Source organism: Tupaia chinensis, unplaced genomic scaffold (genome assembly GCF_000334495.1).
Source record: "Tupaia chinensis unplaced genomic scaffold, TupChi_1.0 Scaffold000387_1, whole genome shotgun sequence".
NCBI lineage: Eukaryota > Metazoa > Chordata > Mammalia > Scandentia > Tupaiidae > Tupaia > Tupaia belangeri.
In genome coordinates this window covers 2,775,619-2,794,963 of record NW_006159889.1, presented here as the reverse complement: position 1 = coordinate 2,794,963, position 19,345 = coordinate 2,775,619, and the positions used below count along the sequence as shown (strand labels likewise).

Genomic DNA, 19,345 nt, shown 5'->3' with positions numbered 1-19,345 from the left:
GATCTCAGAAACCCTTTTCCAGATGAATAGAGACCAGCTACAAAAGTTTATTCAATATTTAATCACTGCACACCACACTGAAGTTCTTCCTACTGCACAGAAACTGGCAGATGAGATTCTGTCCTCCAACTCAGAAATCAACCAAGTGAATGGTAATTGTATATTTTTGTTGCTAAGAATGGTCTTTTTCACTACCACTGTGACCAAAGCAACCCTTTTCTCTCCACTGTCTTTACTGCATGTGTAGAGGTTGGAATATTTCTACAATTGTAAGCGTTTAACCTTAGTTTATATGTATATACAAACTACATAGTTTATTCTATCCAAACTACTATGTTTGATTTTTAGTTTCTTAAAGCAATCTAGTTATCTACCTCTGAAAGATTTTGGCATGGGGTAATGGTAATATTCTATTTTTTGTCTTTGGAGATAGTTACAATCATGTGTGACAATTCATCAATCTGCATACTTAAAATTCGTGAATGTTTCATCATTTATATTATAGTAAAAATGTTTAGTTAGGGGCCAGCTGGTGGCATGGTGGTTTAGCTAACTAGATGCCCACATAGTTGACCACTATTCAAGTCTGGACCTGGCAGCTTGCCTTCTCATTCTATCTCTCTGTCTTTCTTTGGTGAGCACATGTGCTCCATAGAAAATTTTAAAATGATGTGGACCAGCAGCTGGCATAATGGCTATGTCACTGGACTCCCATGTAGCCAATCGCAGTTCAAGTCCCAGACCCAGTGGCTTAAATTCACGCCAGGTGTGTGGGCATGCGTGCCCAAGATCCCGAGAGGAGAATGGAGGAGAAAGGATTGCGGTGTGGCCATCCCCCTTGGGGTGATTTCTTGCTTTCTGTCTCTCTGTCTCTTTCTGTCTTTCTGGTGAGTGCACACACCGTATAGCAAAAACCTTTTGGGAAAAAAAAAGAGAGAAAATTTAAAAATGATAATAAGGGGACCAACAGGTGGCGTGTAAATGGTGCTTTAGTGTTAGTTTGAATTTCTCTTCAGGATTATAAGAGAAATGGTGATAAGTGAAGACAAAATGGGACAGATATCTTTTATGAATAATTATGAAGAAACAAAACATTGTGTGGGTTGATACACCAAGTTAGCACTGATACTATAGACCTGTCCTGAGGGAGCTATGAAGCCTGAGAAAGTTCTCTCATTCTTAAGTTTGCTTTTTTTTTCTTAACTATAAAAACAACACATGCTTATTATAGAAAATACATTAAAACGTAAAATAAAGACGCACCAGCGTCTTTAAAGGTGTTGGACTCCCATATGGCCAACCATGATTCAAATCCCAGACCTTGCAGCTTGCTTTCTCACTTTCTCTTTCTTTCTGTCTCTCTCTATCTCTTTCTCTCGCTCTCTTCCCAACCCTCCAGGCAAATTAAAACAAATAAAGTTAAATAAAGTAATTATTTTAAAGAATAAATTTAAAAAGTGATAGTCAGTAAAACTAAATAATTCTTTTTGAAAAATGTTTGGTTAATTTAAGAAACTGTGTATATTTATACATACATCTGTATTTGTACAGGACAAAAGACTAGAAGGAAATACACCACCATATTAACAGTGGTAATCTATGGCAGATTTTTTTTTTTTTTTAAGAATTATTTTATTGGGGAACCAGCAGTTAGCGTAATGGCTATGTCGCTGGACTCCCACGTAGTCGACCGCGGTTCGCGTCCCGGACCCGGTGGCTTAAAACTCACGCCGGGCGTGTGTGCGTGCGTGCCCAAGATCCCAAGAGGAGAATGGAGGAGAAGGGATTGCGGCGTGACCATCCCCCCTAGGGGGTGATTTCTCGCTTTCTGTCTCTATGTCTCTCTCTGTCTGTCTGGCGAGCGCACGCGCCCTACAGTGAAAATCTCTCCAAAAAAAAAAAAAATTATTTTATTTAACTTTATTTATTTATTTATTTTTAATTTTGACCAGAGAGGGACACAGAGAGAGAGACAGAGAGAGAGAGACAGAAAGCAAGAAAGCAAGCTGCCAGGTCTGGACGTGAGCCACAGTTGACCATGTGGGGAGTCCAGCGCCCCTAACTACCATGCCACCTGCCAGCCCCTCTGGTGCATCTTTATTTTATGTTTTAATGTATTTTCTATAATAAGCATATGTTGTTTTTATAGTTAAGAAAAAAAAAGCAAACTTAAGAATGAGAACTTTCTCAGACTTCATAGCTCCCTCAGGACAGGTCTATAGTATCAGTGCTAACTTGGTGTATCAACCCACACAATGTTTTGTTTCTTCATAATTATTCATAAAAGATATCTGTCCCATTTTGTGTTCACTTATCACCACTTCTTTTATAATCCTGAAGAGAAATTTAAACTAACACTAAAGCACCATTGACACCGACCAGGTCTACTTTATTACTACTGATGATGAGTAGTTTCATATTCATCCCCTTTTATGGAAAGACTAAAATGTTCTAACCGGTGAACATGACATTTGAATTTGATTTGATTTGACTTGATTTTTAAGCCAGAAGTTGTGTGGGTTTTGTTTTGTTTTGTTTTGTTTTGTTTTTATATTTTACCTGGGAATTAATGAGGGGCAGCTGAAGGAGCCAGTTTGTGAACTCCAGGTCTAGTTTATTTAGTCAAAATGATCTGTGTTCATTCAAAATCCTTTTCTTTATTTTTAGTTACTCCAAAATATACATTCTTATAGATTAATCTTAAATGTCCTCTTCTTGGGGCCAGCAGGTGGCATGGTGATTAAAGGTGCTGGACTCCCGCATGACCAACCACGGTTCAAGTCCCAAACCCTGGAGTCTTGCTTTCTCACTTTCCCTCTCTCTTTCTCTGTCCCTCTCTGGTCAAATTAAAAAGTAAATAAATAATTACAATTTTCAAAAATGTTCTCTTCTTATTTTACAGGATCTCTATAGACAATCTCAACTACATTCTTGACTTTAAATGTCATCTATGTGCTATGACTCACAGAAATATTTCTCCAGCTCAGATCTTCTGACCTTTAGAATATGTATCCAACTATTTCATATCATAGAGACATCTCAAGATCTCAAGATGAACATATCAAAGTGTGACTTTATGATCTTCTTTGTCCAACTTGTTTATCCTCCTGTAGTCACTATCTCAATAAATAGCACCACCATCTAGCCACTGGGTCATGATAGAAACCTTATAATCATCTCTGACACTTTTTTTTTAATATTCTTCATGTATTCTATTATAAAATTTATCAATTTTTCTTTTTAAATATATATTTAATAATTTCTACTTCTCTCTAGTGATATTACTGTCACCCTACAGTATACCACTGTAAGTTTCTCACCAAGATTGCTACTATAATAGCCTTCTAACTGATCTTTCCATACCAGCTGTTACTTCCTTGGGTTCCACTCTCCATGAGACATTCAAGATGATTTTTCTATAACTGCAGATATTATCATATTGCTTATTTAAAATCCTTCAATGATTTTCTACTACTATCAAGATAAAGTACAGGGCCACAGCCCTGTGGCCTGGTGGTTAAAGCAGTTGGGTCCCACTTGACTGATTGCACAGTTCAAGTCTTAGACCTGGCAGCTTGATGAACGTGCCATGTGTGTGCGTGCATGCATGCTCAAAATCTAGGCAGGAGGGAGAAACAGAAGAAAAGGATTGTAGTGTGATCATCCCCCATGGTGGTGGTGGTTGGGTGCTTTCTTTCTTTCCTCTGTCTTTCTCTGTGTCTCTCTCTAGTGAGCACACATGTCCTCTGACAAAGTAAAAACAAAAAGATAACACTTTTTTTTTTTTTTAAATTTTTGCTGTAGGGCACATGCACTCACTGGAGACAGAGAGAGAAAGTAAGAAATCACCTCCCTGGGGGGGATGGCCATGCTGCAATCTCTTCTTCATTCTCCTCTCAGGATTTTGGACATGCACACACATGCACCCGGCGTGTGTTTCAAGCCACCAGAACTGGGACTCAAACCACAGTCAGCCATGTGGAAGTCCATCACTATAACCACTGTGCTACCTGCTGGCCCTGATAAAGTGCAAATTTCTATGGCCTGAAAAACCTGCATGACCTGGCTTTTGCCTACATTTTCACATAATAGTCTCTCCTTGAGAAAAAAAATCTTCTCTTCCTATCCTCCTCTTTTATGATAGTTGTATTTAATTACCAAAGTAATTTACAACTTTATGTTAGTTTTGAACCAAAAAATACACACAATATGTCCTCTACTCTCTTCCAGGGCCTGTTCGTTCCTCAGGTGTTGCCCTAAGTGTCATTTTTCTTTTTTAGGGATGTCTCATTTGACTCCTTTTCAACACAAAAATGTGTATTTGTGATTATTGGCTTAACATCTCTCCAGAAAGTCTAAAAGCTCAGTGAGGACATGGAGTATATCTGCTTTATTAATCACTCTATATGCAATATTTGACAGTTTCTATTGCATATCAGTCTCTCAGTAAATACTGGTTGAAGAAATGAAAACGTCTTGTGAAATTCTTCTTGGGGCCAATTCATGCTCTTTGCAGGTGACTTTGATTGTCTCAGCAGTTATACCAACTCCCTGGATCCACAAATGCTGCTTTTTCTCCCTTTTTTCTTTGCATCTCAATCACTCATTTTGACAGCCCAGCTTCTTATCTTCTAGTCTATTGCAGATCAGCAAATATTTACACAGTTTACCTTCCTTTCTCACCTATCAGGTAAACAAATGTTTTTGAAGTTTGGAACCCTTTTAAAATTTTACTTCTAGTGCCAGCAGGTGGAGTGATGGTTAAGGGCACTGGACTCCCACATGACTGACTGTGATTTGAGTCCCAGACCTGGCAGCTTGCTTTCTCACTTTCTCTCTCTCTGTGTCTCACACACACACTCTGTCCCTATCTGGTCAAATTAAAATAAAATTTTACTTCTAGTAACACTCAAGGCTTTGCCTTATTGTTTTCCAGTCCCAGCAGTTTTCTGTATTTGGCACACAAGATATTTATAAATGTGCCTTTTTCCTTCTATAGATTCTGCCACACCACCACTTGGACCCCAGGGAGGTCCTTCAAATCCTTAGGGGGGATATCACTCCACACTTCTAACCAGTTGATTAAGGCCAGCTCTCCTGGGAGACTGGGTCCTATTTCTAGGTTTTTGGTTTTTCGGATCCTAACTGGACCACCCAAGGGTAAGAGTTGGTATTCAAATAATCTCTGCCCTCTGCTACTAGGGCATCACTCCTTCCTTAACTCCGAGGTACTGAGAAGCCCACTCCTTGGTTTATCTTAGTTTATCTGTTCTCTCTCTATGGAGCTACTAAAAACCAGAATCATTACAGGTGAGATTCTATAATCTGGTTTAAAAAAAAAAAGTTTCTTTATTTCTTTCATAGGGAGGAGACAGGGACTACCCACCCCCCCGCCCCGCTTCCCCACCACCCAACAGGGTCTTGCCATGCCATGATCCTCCCCATAGCATTCCAGCTAGCCAAGACCACAGGCGCACCCATGAGCACACCCAATCCAGGATCCTAACCTAGAGTCTGTTTTGACTCTGGCTTCATGCACTGTACTCTACTGCCTGCACCATTGTTTCTAGACTTATAATCTGAATTTTTAACACAAACCCCAAATGATTATTTGTATATGAACACTTGGGAATCATGGTACTAGTGAGAATTTTCTCCTTACTATAGGAAAGATGCATTATTCTGACTTATTTCATATTCTGTGTAGTAGAATAGTCCAAGGAATGATGACATCAGTTTATGTTCCAGGACCTAAAAGCAGTTGGTGGATGATAGCAGTACAGGGCAGAGGCCAAAGTATAACCTTGTAGTGAAGAACACAGCCTTTGGAGAAAGGCTAGGTTGCGGATATAGATCTTAGCTCATAAACTTTACATCTGTTAAGTTACTTACCCTGTCTGAACTTTAGTTTCTTCATTTTAAAATTAGGATAACACCACCTCATGAGTTGTTATGAAGGTCCTCTGGGATTTATTCAACAGATATTTATTAAATGTCTCCCAGGCACTTTTCTACATGTTGAGAATATACCAGCAAACAACAGTTTTCTGCCCTCAAGGAGCATACACTGTAGTGGGCATATGTATACAAAGTGCTACCCTTTGGCATGTAGGAAACACTAAATAATTATTGTTATCAACAAATATTTAAGGACAAAGAGGGTATTTGTTTTGCTTTGCCACTTTTGGGGTGCAAAGGTATAGGATATAGTATTTGCCCACCTTAAACTTAAGTATTTACAGATTTACAAATATGTAAGTTTCAGGTGAGCAAATACTATAAATTCATTCTAGAAATATTAACTCAGTGCTCCAAGAAGCCAGGCATTGTGAGGTACAAAAATAAATCTCTTTTTTAAAATTCATTTTAATTGGCAGTATATGAAAAATGCAAAATTCTAATGTAAAATAAAATAAGACAGAAGTAATAAAGTGCTATGAAAAGTGTTATTGCCTGGGGACCAGCAGTTAGCATAATGGCTATGTCGCTGGACTCCTATGTAGTCGACTGTGGTTCAAGTCCCGGACCCGGTGGCTTAAATTCACGCTGGGCGCGTGTGTGTGCGTGCCCAAGATCCTGAGAGGAGAATGGAGGAGACGGGATTGCGGCATGGCCATCCCCCCTGGGGGGTGATTTCTTGTCAGACAGACAGACAGAGAGGCAGAAAGTGAGAAATCACCCCCCGGGGGGTTGGCCACGCCACAATCCCTTCTCCTTCATTCTTCTCTCAGGATCTTGGGCACACACACACACACACACACGCACCCAGTGTGAGGATAAGCCACTGGGTCTGGGACTTGAACCGTGGCCGACTACATGGGAGTCCAGCGACATAGCCAGTACGCCAACTGCTGGTCCCTATTCATTTATTTTAATTTGACCAGAGAGAGACATACAAAAAGAGAGGGAAAGGGGAAAAGCAAGCCACCAGGTCCGACACTGAATGGTTGGCCATTTGGGAGTGTCCAGCGCCTTCACCACACCACCTGCTGGCCCCAGTCCCTCTTAATTCCCTGGAGAGTAGGATATACTAAGAAGGTAAGCTTTGTTATGCAGACTCAGATTTCATTGAAGCAGAACTCTGATGTAGGGAGACAAGGAGAAAGGCAGACTGACTAAACATGAAATGAATGTGTAACCTATTCCATGACTGCACCCACAGAGCATTTATTTAATGATCTGTCATCACTCAGAAGCAGGTTTCTAAAAACTGTCATAAGACTCTATAAGAATGAGAGGAGAAGAATCTGTTTTCATTCCAAAAACATTTTCAGAGTGCCTGTCATTTCCAGCACTATGCTATGTATAATTCAGCTGTGGATTCCACTAGGGACTCCACTATGAATGAGCACCTAACAGACTGCTAGGGAAGAGAGATGTGTAGGTAACTACTGCTGTGATTTAAGTGATATTGTCAAGGTGAGCCCAGATCGGAAAGATATTTTGAGTAAGAATTTATTAAATTATATTGCCATTATATACAACTCTACCAAATACTTTAAGGAGCAGTTTTTTTGTTTGGGGATTTTTTAAAGGTTTTTGTCATAGAGTGTGTGCCCTCGCCAGAGAGAGGCAGAGCTAGGGAAAGTGAGAAATCACTCATCAAGGGGGATGACCATGCCGCAGTCTTCTCCTCCAGTCTCCTCCAGGCATTTGGGGCACGTAGACATGTTGTGCTTGATTTTCAGGCCATCAGGTCCAGGACTCAAACCATGGTCGGCCATATGGGAGTCAGTCTTAACCACTACATCACCTGCTGGCCACTAGGGGGCAGTTTTATGGGGAACTTTAAGAACAGAATTTTATGGTCTAAGAAAGTATTTTTAATTTGAAAATAATGCATTTACATTAAGGCATATTTCAACTTCATAGGAAGGCAAAACAAAATGTTATCCTACAAGGAAAAAAATTACATCATTATTTTCATATTGTGTTCTGAAGATATAAAGGAAAAACAAGTTCAGTTTCTACCACTATACTCTCAGAAACACAACACAGAACTTTTCCATGAACAAATAGTTGGGGATTTTTTTTTCCCCTGCATATCAAGTAAGTAATCATTTCTGCATCGGCAACCGAGTGTCCTCTAATTCAATTTAATTCTGATACTATATACCTGAAGATAGCGTCTGATCAAGGGCTCAGAGCTTAATACCCGATGCCAGTTCCAAACTCTAGGGTTTTTGCCTGTGCTCCTGACTAGTCCACTATAAATTGGGGTTCTCGACCCCCTCCTGGAGTTCAATTAATTTGTTAGAGTGCCTTACAGAATTTAGGGAAACACTACTTAACATTTACTAGTGTATTATAAATGATATTACAAAGAATACAGATGAAGAGGTGCTTAAAAGCAAGGCGTGTGGTAAGGGCTGGGGAACTTCCATGCCCTCTGGGTGTGCTACCCTCCAGGAATCTTCGCATGTTCTGCTATCTGGAAGCTCTCCAAGCCCTCTCCTTTTGGGGTTTTATGACGGCTTTATTACATAGCCATGATTGATTAAATAATTGGCCACTGGTGACCAATTTAACCTTTAGTCCCTGCCCCTCCTCAGAGCTGTGGTGGGAAGGGCAGAAAGTCCCAACTCTCTAATCCTACTTTGGTGTTTCTGTTAATCAGCCCCTACCTAGGGGCTGCCAACCATTGGCCAATTCATTAGCATAATAAAAGGTACTTATCACTTTGAAGAGTCTGAGAATTTTAGTAGTTTCTGCTAGGAAGGGACAAAGACCAAATACAGCCAGCCCTCTGTATTCTAGGGTACTGTATCCATATATTTGATCAACATTGGCTTGAGAACGTTATGTTTTAATGTGTACTTTGTAGGCCTATAATGGTTGCATTTGTACTGAACATGTACAGACTTTTAAAAAAAATTTGACCTAAATAGTATAGTATAGCAACTATTTACAAAGCATTTACATTGTATTGGGTATTATAAGTAATCTAGAGATGGTGCTGGCCCATGGTGTGGTGATTAAGGGCTCTGGTCTCCCACATGGCTGACTTCAGTTTGAGTCCTGGACCTGGTGGCTTGCTTCTCGCTTTCCCTCTCTCTCTCTCTCTTTCATTCTGTCCCTCTCTAGTCAAATTAAAATAAATACATAAACAAAGTTAAATAAGATCATTCTTTTAAAAATATAATAAGTAATCTAGAGATGATTTAAAGAGCACAAGAGAGGTCAGCAGATGGCATGGTGTTTAAGGAGCTAGACTCCCACATGGTTAACCACAGTTCGAGTCCCAGACCTGGCAGCTTACTTTCTCAGTTTCTCTCTCTCTCTCTTTCTCTCTCTCTCATTTGTGTGTCTCTCTCTGGTGAGCACACATGCCCTATAAAGAATTGGATAGATAAATAAATAAATAAATAAATAAATAAATAAATAAATAAATAAAATTAAATAACTTTGGTGGAGATTTTTACTATAGGGCACGTATACTACATATACTTGCCAGAGACAGAAAGTGAGCAATCAGCCCCTGGGGGGAGAGCCATGTGCAATCCACAATCCCTTCTCCAGTCTCATCTTGAGATGTGGGGCATGTACACACACGCACCTGGTGTACATGTGGTAAACATGCGATACAAGTTTTAAGTCGCCAGGTCCAGGACTCAAACTGCAATCGGCCATTTCTGGAAGTTGCTGAATGTTCAGCAATGTGACCACTGTGCCATCTGCTTGTCCCTAAATAAATAATTCTTTAAAAATAAATAAATAAATTCACATTAAAATATATACAAATATTATGTCATTTAATACAAAAGACTTGAACATGCACAGATTATTAAATCCTGAGATGGTGGGTCCCTGGCCCCAATCCCCTATAGATAACAAGGGACCACAGTTCTTGTAATTTTAATTTTGAATATTTTAAATCATCTCAGGCTACCCAGTGACTTAAAAAATATACTGGATATATGTGCATGTGTGCCCAAAATCCTTAGAGAATGGAAAAGTCGAGGAAAGAGGATTGTGGCATGACCATTCCCTGTTGGAGAGGTGCTTTCTCTCTGTCTGTCTCTCTCTCTGTCTCTCTCTCTCTCTCATCAAGACAGGACACTCTGGCAATTAAAAAATAAATCATTTCAGGGGCAACAAGTGGCGTGGTGGTTAAAGGTGCTGGATTCCCACGTGGCCAACTGTGGTTCAGGTCACAGACCAGGTGGCTTGTTTTCTTGTTTTCTCTTTCTCTCTCTCTGCTTCTGTCTAGTCAAATTGAAAAATATTAAAAACAAATGGAATTAAATAAATAAATAATTCTTTTTAAAAAATCATCTCTAGAATACTTATAAAACCCATCTAAATGCTATGTGAATAGTCGTTATACTGTATTGGTTAGGGAAAACTAACCAAAACAAGTTAGTACATTTTCAGTACATTTGCAACCATCATAGACCTATCAATGCATAGTATATGTCACCAACAATATAACATTTTTTTAAAGAATTATTTATTTATTATTATTCAGTTTGACCAGAGGGAAAGACAGAGTGAGAAAGCAAGCTGCCAGGTTCAAGACTCAGACCGCAGTCAGCCATGTGGAGTCCAGCACCTTAACCACCATGCCACCTGCCGGCCCAGTATAACATTTTTCATCCACCACTGGTTGGATTCAGGGTTGTGGAACTCAGTGATACTGAGGGTCAAATGTATATTTCACAGTATTGCATGGATATTTTCTTCTAAGCTTTTTTCCTCTAGACCTTGAAAGAAGATACCAACTAAGATTTAAGTAAACATGAAACCAGTATTAGGTCTGTTACACTAAGAGTGAAGTACTGGGGGCCAGCAGGCGGTGTGTGGTGGATAAGGGCACTGGATTCCCACATGGCCAACCATGGTTCAAGTCCCAGATTTGGTGGCTTGCTTTCTCGTTTTTCCCTTTCTCTCTCTCTCTCTCTCTTTCTCTCTGGTGGTCAAATCAAAAAAACTAACAATAACAAATGGAATTAAATAAATAAATAATTCTTTTTTAAAAAAGTGAAGTACTGATTCCTGTCTCCTACAATTCATAGTTGACAAAGCCCACTCATATTAAAGCAGGATAAATTATCTATATTTGAATATGCTCACAAAGTGCCCACCAGCTAAATGTGTACCATGTGAACTCAAAGGATTCATATCACCGTTCCATTCCTCACAGGAGCCCCTGACCCCACAGCTGGAGCCAGCATTGATGATGAGAACTGTTGGCATCTGGATGAAGAACAAGTAAAAGAACAAGTGAAGCTCTTTCTCTCCCAGGGGGGTTACTATGGCTCTGGAAAGCAGCTCAACTCAATGTTTGCCAAGGTAATATATGAAAAAGGTTTTCCAGTTTTCGAAATGTTCTTTTTATTTTTAAAAATATTTATTGATTTATTTATCCATTATTATTTTTCAATTTGAATGGAGAGAGAGAAGGGGAAACCATGAAAGCTAGACACCAGGTCCAGGACCTGAACCACGTTTGGCCATGTGAGAATCCTGCACCATTAACCACCACACCATCTGCTGGCCCCTTGAAATGTTCTTTTGTAAACTAGGCTCACCACACTTCTGGCTTTGTACCCACCTCACTTAATCTAGTTGTACCGAATGCTTGAAGCCAAGTGGAGAGGCTACTTAAAGCGGATGAGCGTGCTGTATCCGGGGAATCCTATTACTACATCCTGGTAGTCTGGTAGTCCTGTTCCTTCTCTGTTTCACTAAATAGGTTAGGATTGCTGAAGAGGTTTTAGCAAGAAAAGTACCTTTTCTCTGCTTTGAATCTAAGGCTGCCTAGTGAAACTGAAGATCAGAGTTTTACCAGTGTCCCTGAAGGGACTTAGTATTTTGAAACAGGGATCTCTCACAGCAGATTTGTGTTCTTTCTTTTTTTATTGTATACCTTTAGTGAAATATATTGTATATACCATACAGGTCATCCAATTAAAGTGTATAATTTAGTGCCAGTAGGTGGCATGGTGGTTAAGGGCAGTGGACTCCCACATGGCCGACCATGGTTCTAGCCCCAGACCTGGCGGCTTGCTTTCTCAATTTCTCTCTTTCTGTCTCTGTCTCTCTCTCTCTCTTTCTCTCTGGTCAAATTGAAAAATAAATAAGGACCAGCAGTTGGCGTAATGGCTTTGTCACTGGACTCCCATGTAGTCGACCATGGTTCGAGTCCCGGACCTGGTGGCTTAAGCTCACACTGGGCGCATGTGCATACATGCCCAAGATCCTGAGAAGAGAATGGAGGAGAAGGGATTGTGGCATGGCCATCCCCCCTGGGGGGTGATTCATGCTTTCTCTCTCTGTCTCTGTCTTTCTGATGAGTGCACATGCCTTATAACAAAAACCTCTCCAAAGAAAGTAAAAGAAATAAAAATAAATAAATAAATAAAATTAAATAGAATAATTATTTTTAAAAAGTGTACAATTTCCAGAAAGAAAGTGTACAATTTAGTGGTTTTTTAGTATATTCACAGATACATGCAGCCATCACCAGTCAACTTAGAACATTTTTTAAAAGAATTGTTTATTTTATTTATTATTGTTATTATTTTAATTTGCTATAGGGCATATGTGCTCACCAGAGAGAATGAGAGAGAGAAAGTAAGAAAGCAAACTGCTAGGTCTCGAACTCGAACCATGGTTGGCCACGTGGGAGTTCAGCACCTCAACCACCATGTCAACTGCTGGCCCCTAAAACATTTTTTATCCCCTTCAAAAGAAATCTTATGCCTTTAATTACCATTTCTTTATCCTCTACATCCCCCTCCTCCAGCTGTAAATAACCACTAATCTATTTTCTGTCTCTGTCGGCTCCCCTGTTCTGGACTTTCATATGAATGGACTCATATAGTTGGAACATAGTGTTTTGAGGGTTCATCTGTGGTATAGTGAGAATCAGTACTTCATTTTTTTTTTTTTTTATGGCTGAGTATTAGTCCATTATGTAGATACTCCACATTTTGTTTATCCATTCATCTGTTGGTGGACATTTGAGTGTTTCCGCCTTTTGGCTGTTACACATAATGCTGCTATAAACATTGTACAGGCTTCTGTGTGGACATGTATTTTCATTTCTCTTTTGGAGCAGAATTGGTGGGTCATATGGTAGCTCTTATGTTAAATCATTTGAGGATCTGCCAGACTATTTACCAAGGTGTCTGCAGCATTTCACATTTCCACCAACAGAGTTTCCAATTTTTCTATATCCCAGCCAGTACTTGTAGTTATCTAACTTTTATTCTAGCCATCCTATTGGTTATAAAGTGGTATCTCATTATGCACAACACGCTTTCTTGATACTTGCAGAGTTACTGAGGGCAAGAGTTCTTTCTGTCTCTTGGATATGTTGTGCCTAGGTACTTCATCTTCTCCCCTTACCCCTCCCTTACCTCCTACTTTTTTATGTTGTTCAGTCACCTATCTCTTGCCCCTCTTTATATATCAGGTACGAGAGATGCTACGGATGAGAGATTCCAATGGAGCCAGGATGCTGACACTTATAACTGAGCAGTTTATGGCTGACCCTCGTCTCACACTCTGGAGGCAGCAAGGAACAAGCATGACAGACAAGTGCAGGCAACTCTGGGATGAGCTGGGTAAGTTCCCATCTCTCAAAGAAGGGTTATGTCTTACCAGCTTGCTCTCTGGCAAGAGTGTTAGTGAACACTTGCCTCTGTCACTGCCTGGCAATCTTGCTAAGTTCGTCTGATGATTTAGGTTCTACAGAGACCATCCAGAGTAATTGTGAACTTACTTTTATTACTTCCACAAGCATTGAGTTTTGGTATTGATAGCAACAATCTGTTTTAGTTGTTACCCCAAAGACTTTCCTGAGGGCCAGCCAGGTGGGATGGCAGTTAAGGAAGCTGGATCCCACATGGCTGACTGTGTAATTTTTTTTTTTTTTTTAGAGGATTTTGCTATAGGGCGTGTGTGCTTGCCAGAAAGACAGAAACCTAGAGGCCAGAAAGACAGAGAGAGACCTAAGAGACAGAAAGCGAGAAATCACCCCCCAGAGGGGATGGCCACGCCGCAATCCATTCTCCTCCATTCTCCTCTCAGGATCTTGGGCACGCGCGCACACATGCCTGGCGTGAGTTTAAGCCACCAGGTCCAGGACTCGAACCGCAGTCGACTACATGGGAGTTCAGCGACATAGCCATTATGCTAACTGCTGGTTCCCTAACTGTGTAACTTGAGTCCTGGACTCAGCAGCTTGAAAAACACACCAGGCTCATGTGCCTGTGTGCCCAAAATCAGGATAAGAGAATAGAAAAGGGATTGTGATGTGGCCATCTCCCCGGAGGCCACTTTCTCACTTTGTCTTTGTCTCTTTCCTGTGAATACATGTGCTATAATAGCAAACTAAAGGGCCCAGCAGGTGGCGTGGTGGTTAAAGGCACTGGCCTCCCACATGGCTAACTGTGGTTCGCCACCCAGACCTGGTGGCTTGCCTTATTACTTTCTCTCTCTGGTCAAATTAAAATAATAGTAATAATGATAGTAATAACTAAAGTTAAATAATTCTAAAAAAAGACCTTCTTGAGAGAAAACCTCTTTGCCTGGCTCTCCAAATACTTACCAGTATTACTTTCTACTTCCTCTGAATCTGCTCTTCTGTATCATTCCTAACCAGACCTTGGAGGCCACACTTCTGACTTTGTGTTTTGTACGTAGCTCACTTAATCTAGCTGTACTGACTAAACACAGGACAGTTTCTGAGATTTAAGCTTTGTCCTTTTGTTCTTTTTTTTCTCTACACTTCCTTGACAATTTTTGTTTTTCAGTATTATGGTGTCAGAGCATACTTACATGGTGAGCTCAACATTATCTTCTTTATCTTCTGCATTCTAGTGCCAGAGTAGCAACTGCCGAGTGACCATATCTACTGAAAGATCCAGAATGAACTCAGGTCTAAGTTCCTGTGACTCTGGCCTTAGCACTACCATTTCTCTACCAAACTTACTGTCAAGCACTTTATTTTCTTTCATTCCCTATATCTAGTCACCAGTTTCATTTGGTTCCCCAACCTTTAAAATTCAATTTAGTGTCCATGCACACTTTTTATTTCCCATAACCACTAATCTAGTTCAAGGCCTTGGACCTTTTAAATTAGATTACAACTGTGGTCTCTTGAATGGTCTGTTCAAGATTCTCCCCTTCGGGAACCAGCAGTTACCGTAATGGCTATGTCGCTGGACTCCCACATAGTCGACCGCTGTTCGCGTCCCGGACCCGGTGGCTTAAAACTTAAAGCCCAGGGCAGGCGCGTGTGCATGCGTGCCCAAGATCCCGAGAGGAGAATGGAGGAGAAGGGATTGTGACGTGACCATCCTCTCTGGGGGGTGATTTCTCACTTTCTGTCTCTCTGTCTCTCTCTGTCTGTCTGGCGAGCGCATGCGCCCTATAGCAAAAACCTTTCCAAAAAAAAAGATTCTCCCCTTCAAGTTAGTTATCATTTCTCTGTGCACCCCCTTTCTCCGAGGCAGTTTTGCAATACTAGTGCTTAACTGTTCTCCCTGTTTTTGGAGTCTTCCATACCCTGAACTCCCCATCCAGTCATGGCCCTATTTTTAGGTTACACTAAAAAAGTTCTAACATGATATATGTTTTAATAATTACTTAATTCCACTTGTTATTGTTATTATGAATATTTTGGAGAGTTTTTTTTTCCTTTTCAACGATTTAATAAAACTCATACACAGGTCAAAAAACTTCGTTATCGGAACCAGCAGGTGGCATGGTGGTTAAGGCACTGGACACTCCCACATGGCTAACCATGGTTCAAGTCCTAGACCTGGTGGCTTGCTTTCTTGCTTTCCCTCTCTGTCTCTTTCTGGTCAAATTTAAATTAATTAATTAATTAATTAATTAAATTTAATAATTCTTTAAAAAAAAACTTCATTATCAAACCAGAGTATCTGATTCACCAAGATTTCAGGTTATTTAAAAAGAATATTCAGATGGAAACAGTCATAAATAGGACTTTTTATTTGTCACTATTAAAAATCTGAACTTTAAACAGATTCTTGGACTTATGGTTCATATCCATCAGCTCGTTCAACTTTGGTGCCTCTCTTATTCCCAGTAGCTTTTCCAGAGCTACTACCTTCACCGTGAAGCTCCATGAGTTTTCCCAATTTAAACTTGGGCTTCTTTAGTATTTTTACTTTCCTGATGAAGACATCATGGAGAGGATAGATGGATTGGCAAGCCTCTTCTATGTCTTTTCCAATGCTGTCTAGAATCAGTTTCTTGACCATTTCTTTCAAGTAATTCTCTGCACCTCGAGTGATCAAGTCACAGTTTTGATCATCTTCTTCTGGATTTGGCGGACCTGCTGATGCTGGGCATAAGAGGTCTTCCGTATTTGATTGTTGCGATTTTTAGTAAATCCAACACAGAAGAGACGAAACAAATAACCATCAGTAGTCTTGACATTGACATGAGCTTCAATCATGGTCTGCCATTTTTTGATCATGGAACACATTTTGTCACCAGTGAGATTCATGCCATGGAAATTAGTCAGAAAGTTTTTGCCCTGAACGTCCTCAGTAATTGGCTTGAATTTTCTAAATGCAACTTTGTCATTCTGCAGATCTGCAAGGCTCACTTCAAACACACGGCCCTTAAGGCCATCAGACGCAATTTTGGTTCCTTGAGTCCTGGTAACTAGTGTTTTCCCAATATTTCTTTTGTTGAACATAGCAGATGCTTTCACATCCTACCAATCCTTTTTAGAAAATGAATCAGCCACTTTCTTCTTGGCTCCCTTTTTGCCGCCTTTCATAAGGGGCTTATTCTTGCCAGCCGCCATGGTGCTACTCAGAGAGCCAAAAGGGTTATTTTGGAGAGGTTTTTGCTATAGGCCACATGTGCTTGGCAGAAAGAGAGAGACAGAAAGCGAGAAATCACCCCACACACACACACACACTTCAATCCCTTCTCCTCCATTCTCCTCTCAGGATCTTGGGCACACACGCACACACACCTGGCATGAATTTAAACCACTGGGTCCAGCACTCAAACTGTGGTCGACTACATGGGAGTCCAGAGACATAGCCATTACGCCAACTGCTGGCCCCTATGATTATTATTTTAATTTGACCAGAGAAAGATAGAGAGAAAGGGAAAGTGAGAAAGCAAGTCGCCAGGTCCAGAACTTGAACCGTGGTTAGCCATGTGGTTATCTAGCACCTTCAACCACACTACCTGCCAGCCCCTAACACAATATATTCTAAAAGTTCAAATATAATTTATACATATTTTTCCTAGCATAGAAAGCAACAACTGTCCACTCATATAAAATACTACAAAAAGGGCCAGTAGGTGCCATGAAGGCAAAGGTGGCTGGATCCCACGTGGCCAGCTGAGCAGTCTGAACACTGGACCTGGTGACTTGGGAAACATGCCGGGCACATATGCCTACATGCCCCAAGTCCTGAGGGGAGACTGGAAGAGAAGGGATTGCAGCATAGCCATCCCCCTTGGGAATTATTTCTCACTTTCCCCCCTCTGTATATCTCTCTACAGTGAGTGAATGCAACAATCAGAGTAATATCTGTGCCAATCATGAAATTTGGCTACTGCAAACTAAAACAGAACAAAACAAAAACAACACATACAAACACAGGGAAAAAATGCAGCTTGGTATTTTAGTGAATTTTCCTGAACTGGAGCATTTATTTTATTATCTTAGAGCAGAAAACTTTGGAGAGGCAAGGCTTAATGACTGGATCTGTATTTGGTTATTTGGGGGCTGGTAAGCTTGGGTTTTTAGTTTGGGTGCTAAGGCTTTTTTATATCACCTGCAGGCACTGACTTTGGGGTTCTCATTATTAATGAGTTACTACATTATTGAATAGGTGTGCCAGTCTTTGTGTTAAAGATAATACTCACATTATTTAATTGTGTAACAACCCCATGAGGAATTTCTGTATTTACTATATAAAGAAGCAGAGACAGATCTAGTTACTTCTAGATACAGAATAAAATAATTATAGAAAACTGTTTCTGCTGTGACACAATCACACATTCTGAATCAAGGAGTGTTGCACTCTTAGTCTGAAGCCACTGGTCAACCAGTTATAACCAAGGTTACAGGGTCAAATAACATGATGCATGATAACTTGGGAACTACAGCTAATCTCTCTTCAGAAGGAGTTGTAGCTATGAACTCCCTTCCAGGGTAAAATAGTAGTATCTCCGTATTTTTAGGTGAGAAAACTGAACTCAGGAAAGTTAAGCATTTTCTTCAGGGTCACAAATTAGTAAATGGTGGCTCTAACACTGGAATCCCAGTCTGTCTGATTCTATTGTAAATCCAACATGTGTCTGTAACATCCTCAATTCTGTCTTGCTGTGTAAGCCCCATCACCTGCCACTACAGAATATATGTTGTTTGAATTTGGAATTAGCTTCTTCAAGAAAGTCAGTTTTATCTGAGGCCTGATTGTCCTGGAGTAATTTCTATGCTAATCATGGGATTGTGCTGTGGATTTGGGCTTGGCCTTTGGGACAAAGGTAGGGAAGATGAAGCAAGCAGAGCTGGTTCCCAGTGCTTTAAAGCTCTTGCCATGTACTTGGGTTCATTACTGAAAGCTCTTATTTCTGACATTTTCATATCTAAGAAATAGCTGTATTAGCCTTTGAAAAAACCCTCAGCAGAGAACCTAAGACAGTGGTTCTCAAAGTTTTCAGAATCACCTGGAGTGCTTGTTTAAATAGATCACTGAGTCCTATCCCCAGAGTTTCAGATTCAGTAGGTGTAGAGTAGGGCCTGATAATTTGCATTTTTATCAAATTCCCATGGGATGCTAATGCTGCTAATCCAGAGACCACACTTGAGAACACTGCAGTGAGGGAAGCCTTACTGGATCAGACACTAGAGCACAGTGCATTCGTGCCTCCCCTAACCACTCTACAGGCTTGTCTGGTCATAGAGCCTGTTCACCTGGAGAGGGCCTAGGGAGGGTTTGAAGAAACTACCAGTGTAGTAGAGAGAAATGGGCTCGCTACCTTCAGTTCCTGCTACAGAAAATAAAAGTAATCAGATACGAAGTTTCTCCATGTTCCTACCTACAAATCTGTTAATCTACTCATCTTTATCCTAATGTTTCGCTTTCTCTTCCGTTAATAATCATGATGTGTCTCTTCTCCCATAAAAGACCCATTATTACATATGTGCTCTGAGTTTTATCTCATCTCCTTTTCTCAAGAACTTAGCTCCTACAATGATATCCCTTCTCTAGCATCATTTACTTTCCTCTTTCTACTGAATTATTCCCATCCGCATTTAAATATGCTTTTAATATTTTTAATCTCAAATTTAAAATAAAGTTCCTTTGATGCTATCTGCAGTCACTCTTTC

General features: G+C 40.3%; 1 protein-coding gene and 1 pseudogene across 1 annotated transcript in view; one reads left to right on the top strand and one right to left on the bottom strand.

Annotated features, from left to right (window-relative positions):
- The window catches only part of ZSWIM5 (zinc finger SWIM-type containing 5), a gene marked incomplete in the record, with an annotated part of 174,855 nt that overhangs the window by 112,398 nt on the left and 43,112 nt on the right, over window positions 1–19,345 (top strand). Inside the window, 3 exon segments of the mRNA XM_027773921.1 lie at window positions 1–152; window positions 11,144–11,292; window positions 13,421–13,571. Of these exon segments, the coding sequence (XP_027629722.1) occupies window positions 1–152; window positions 11,144–11,292; window positions 13,421–13,571 (452 nt within the window).
- Window positions 15,993–16,792, bottom strand: LOC106735437 (40S ribosomal protein S3a pseudogene; annotated as a pseudogene).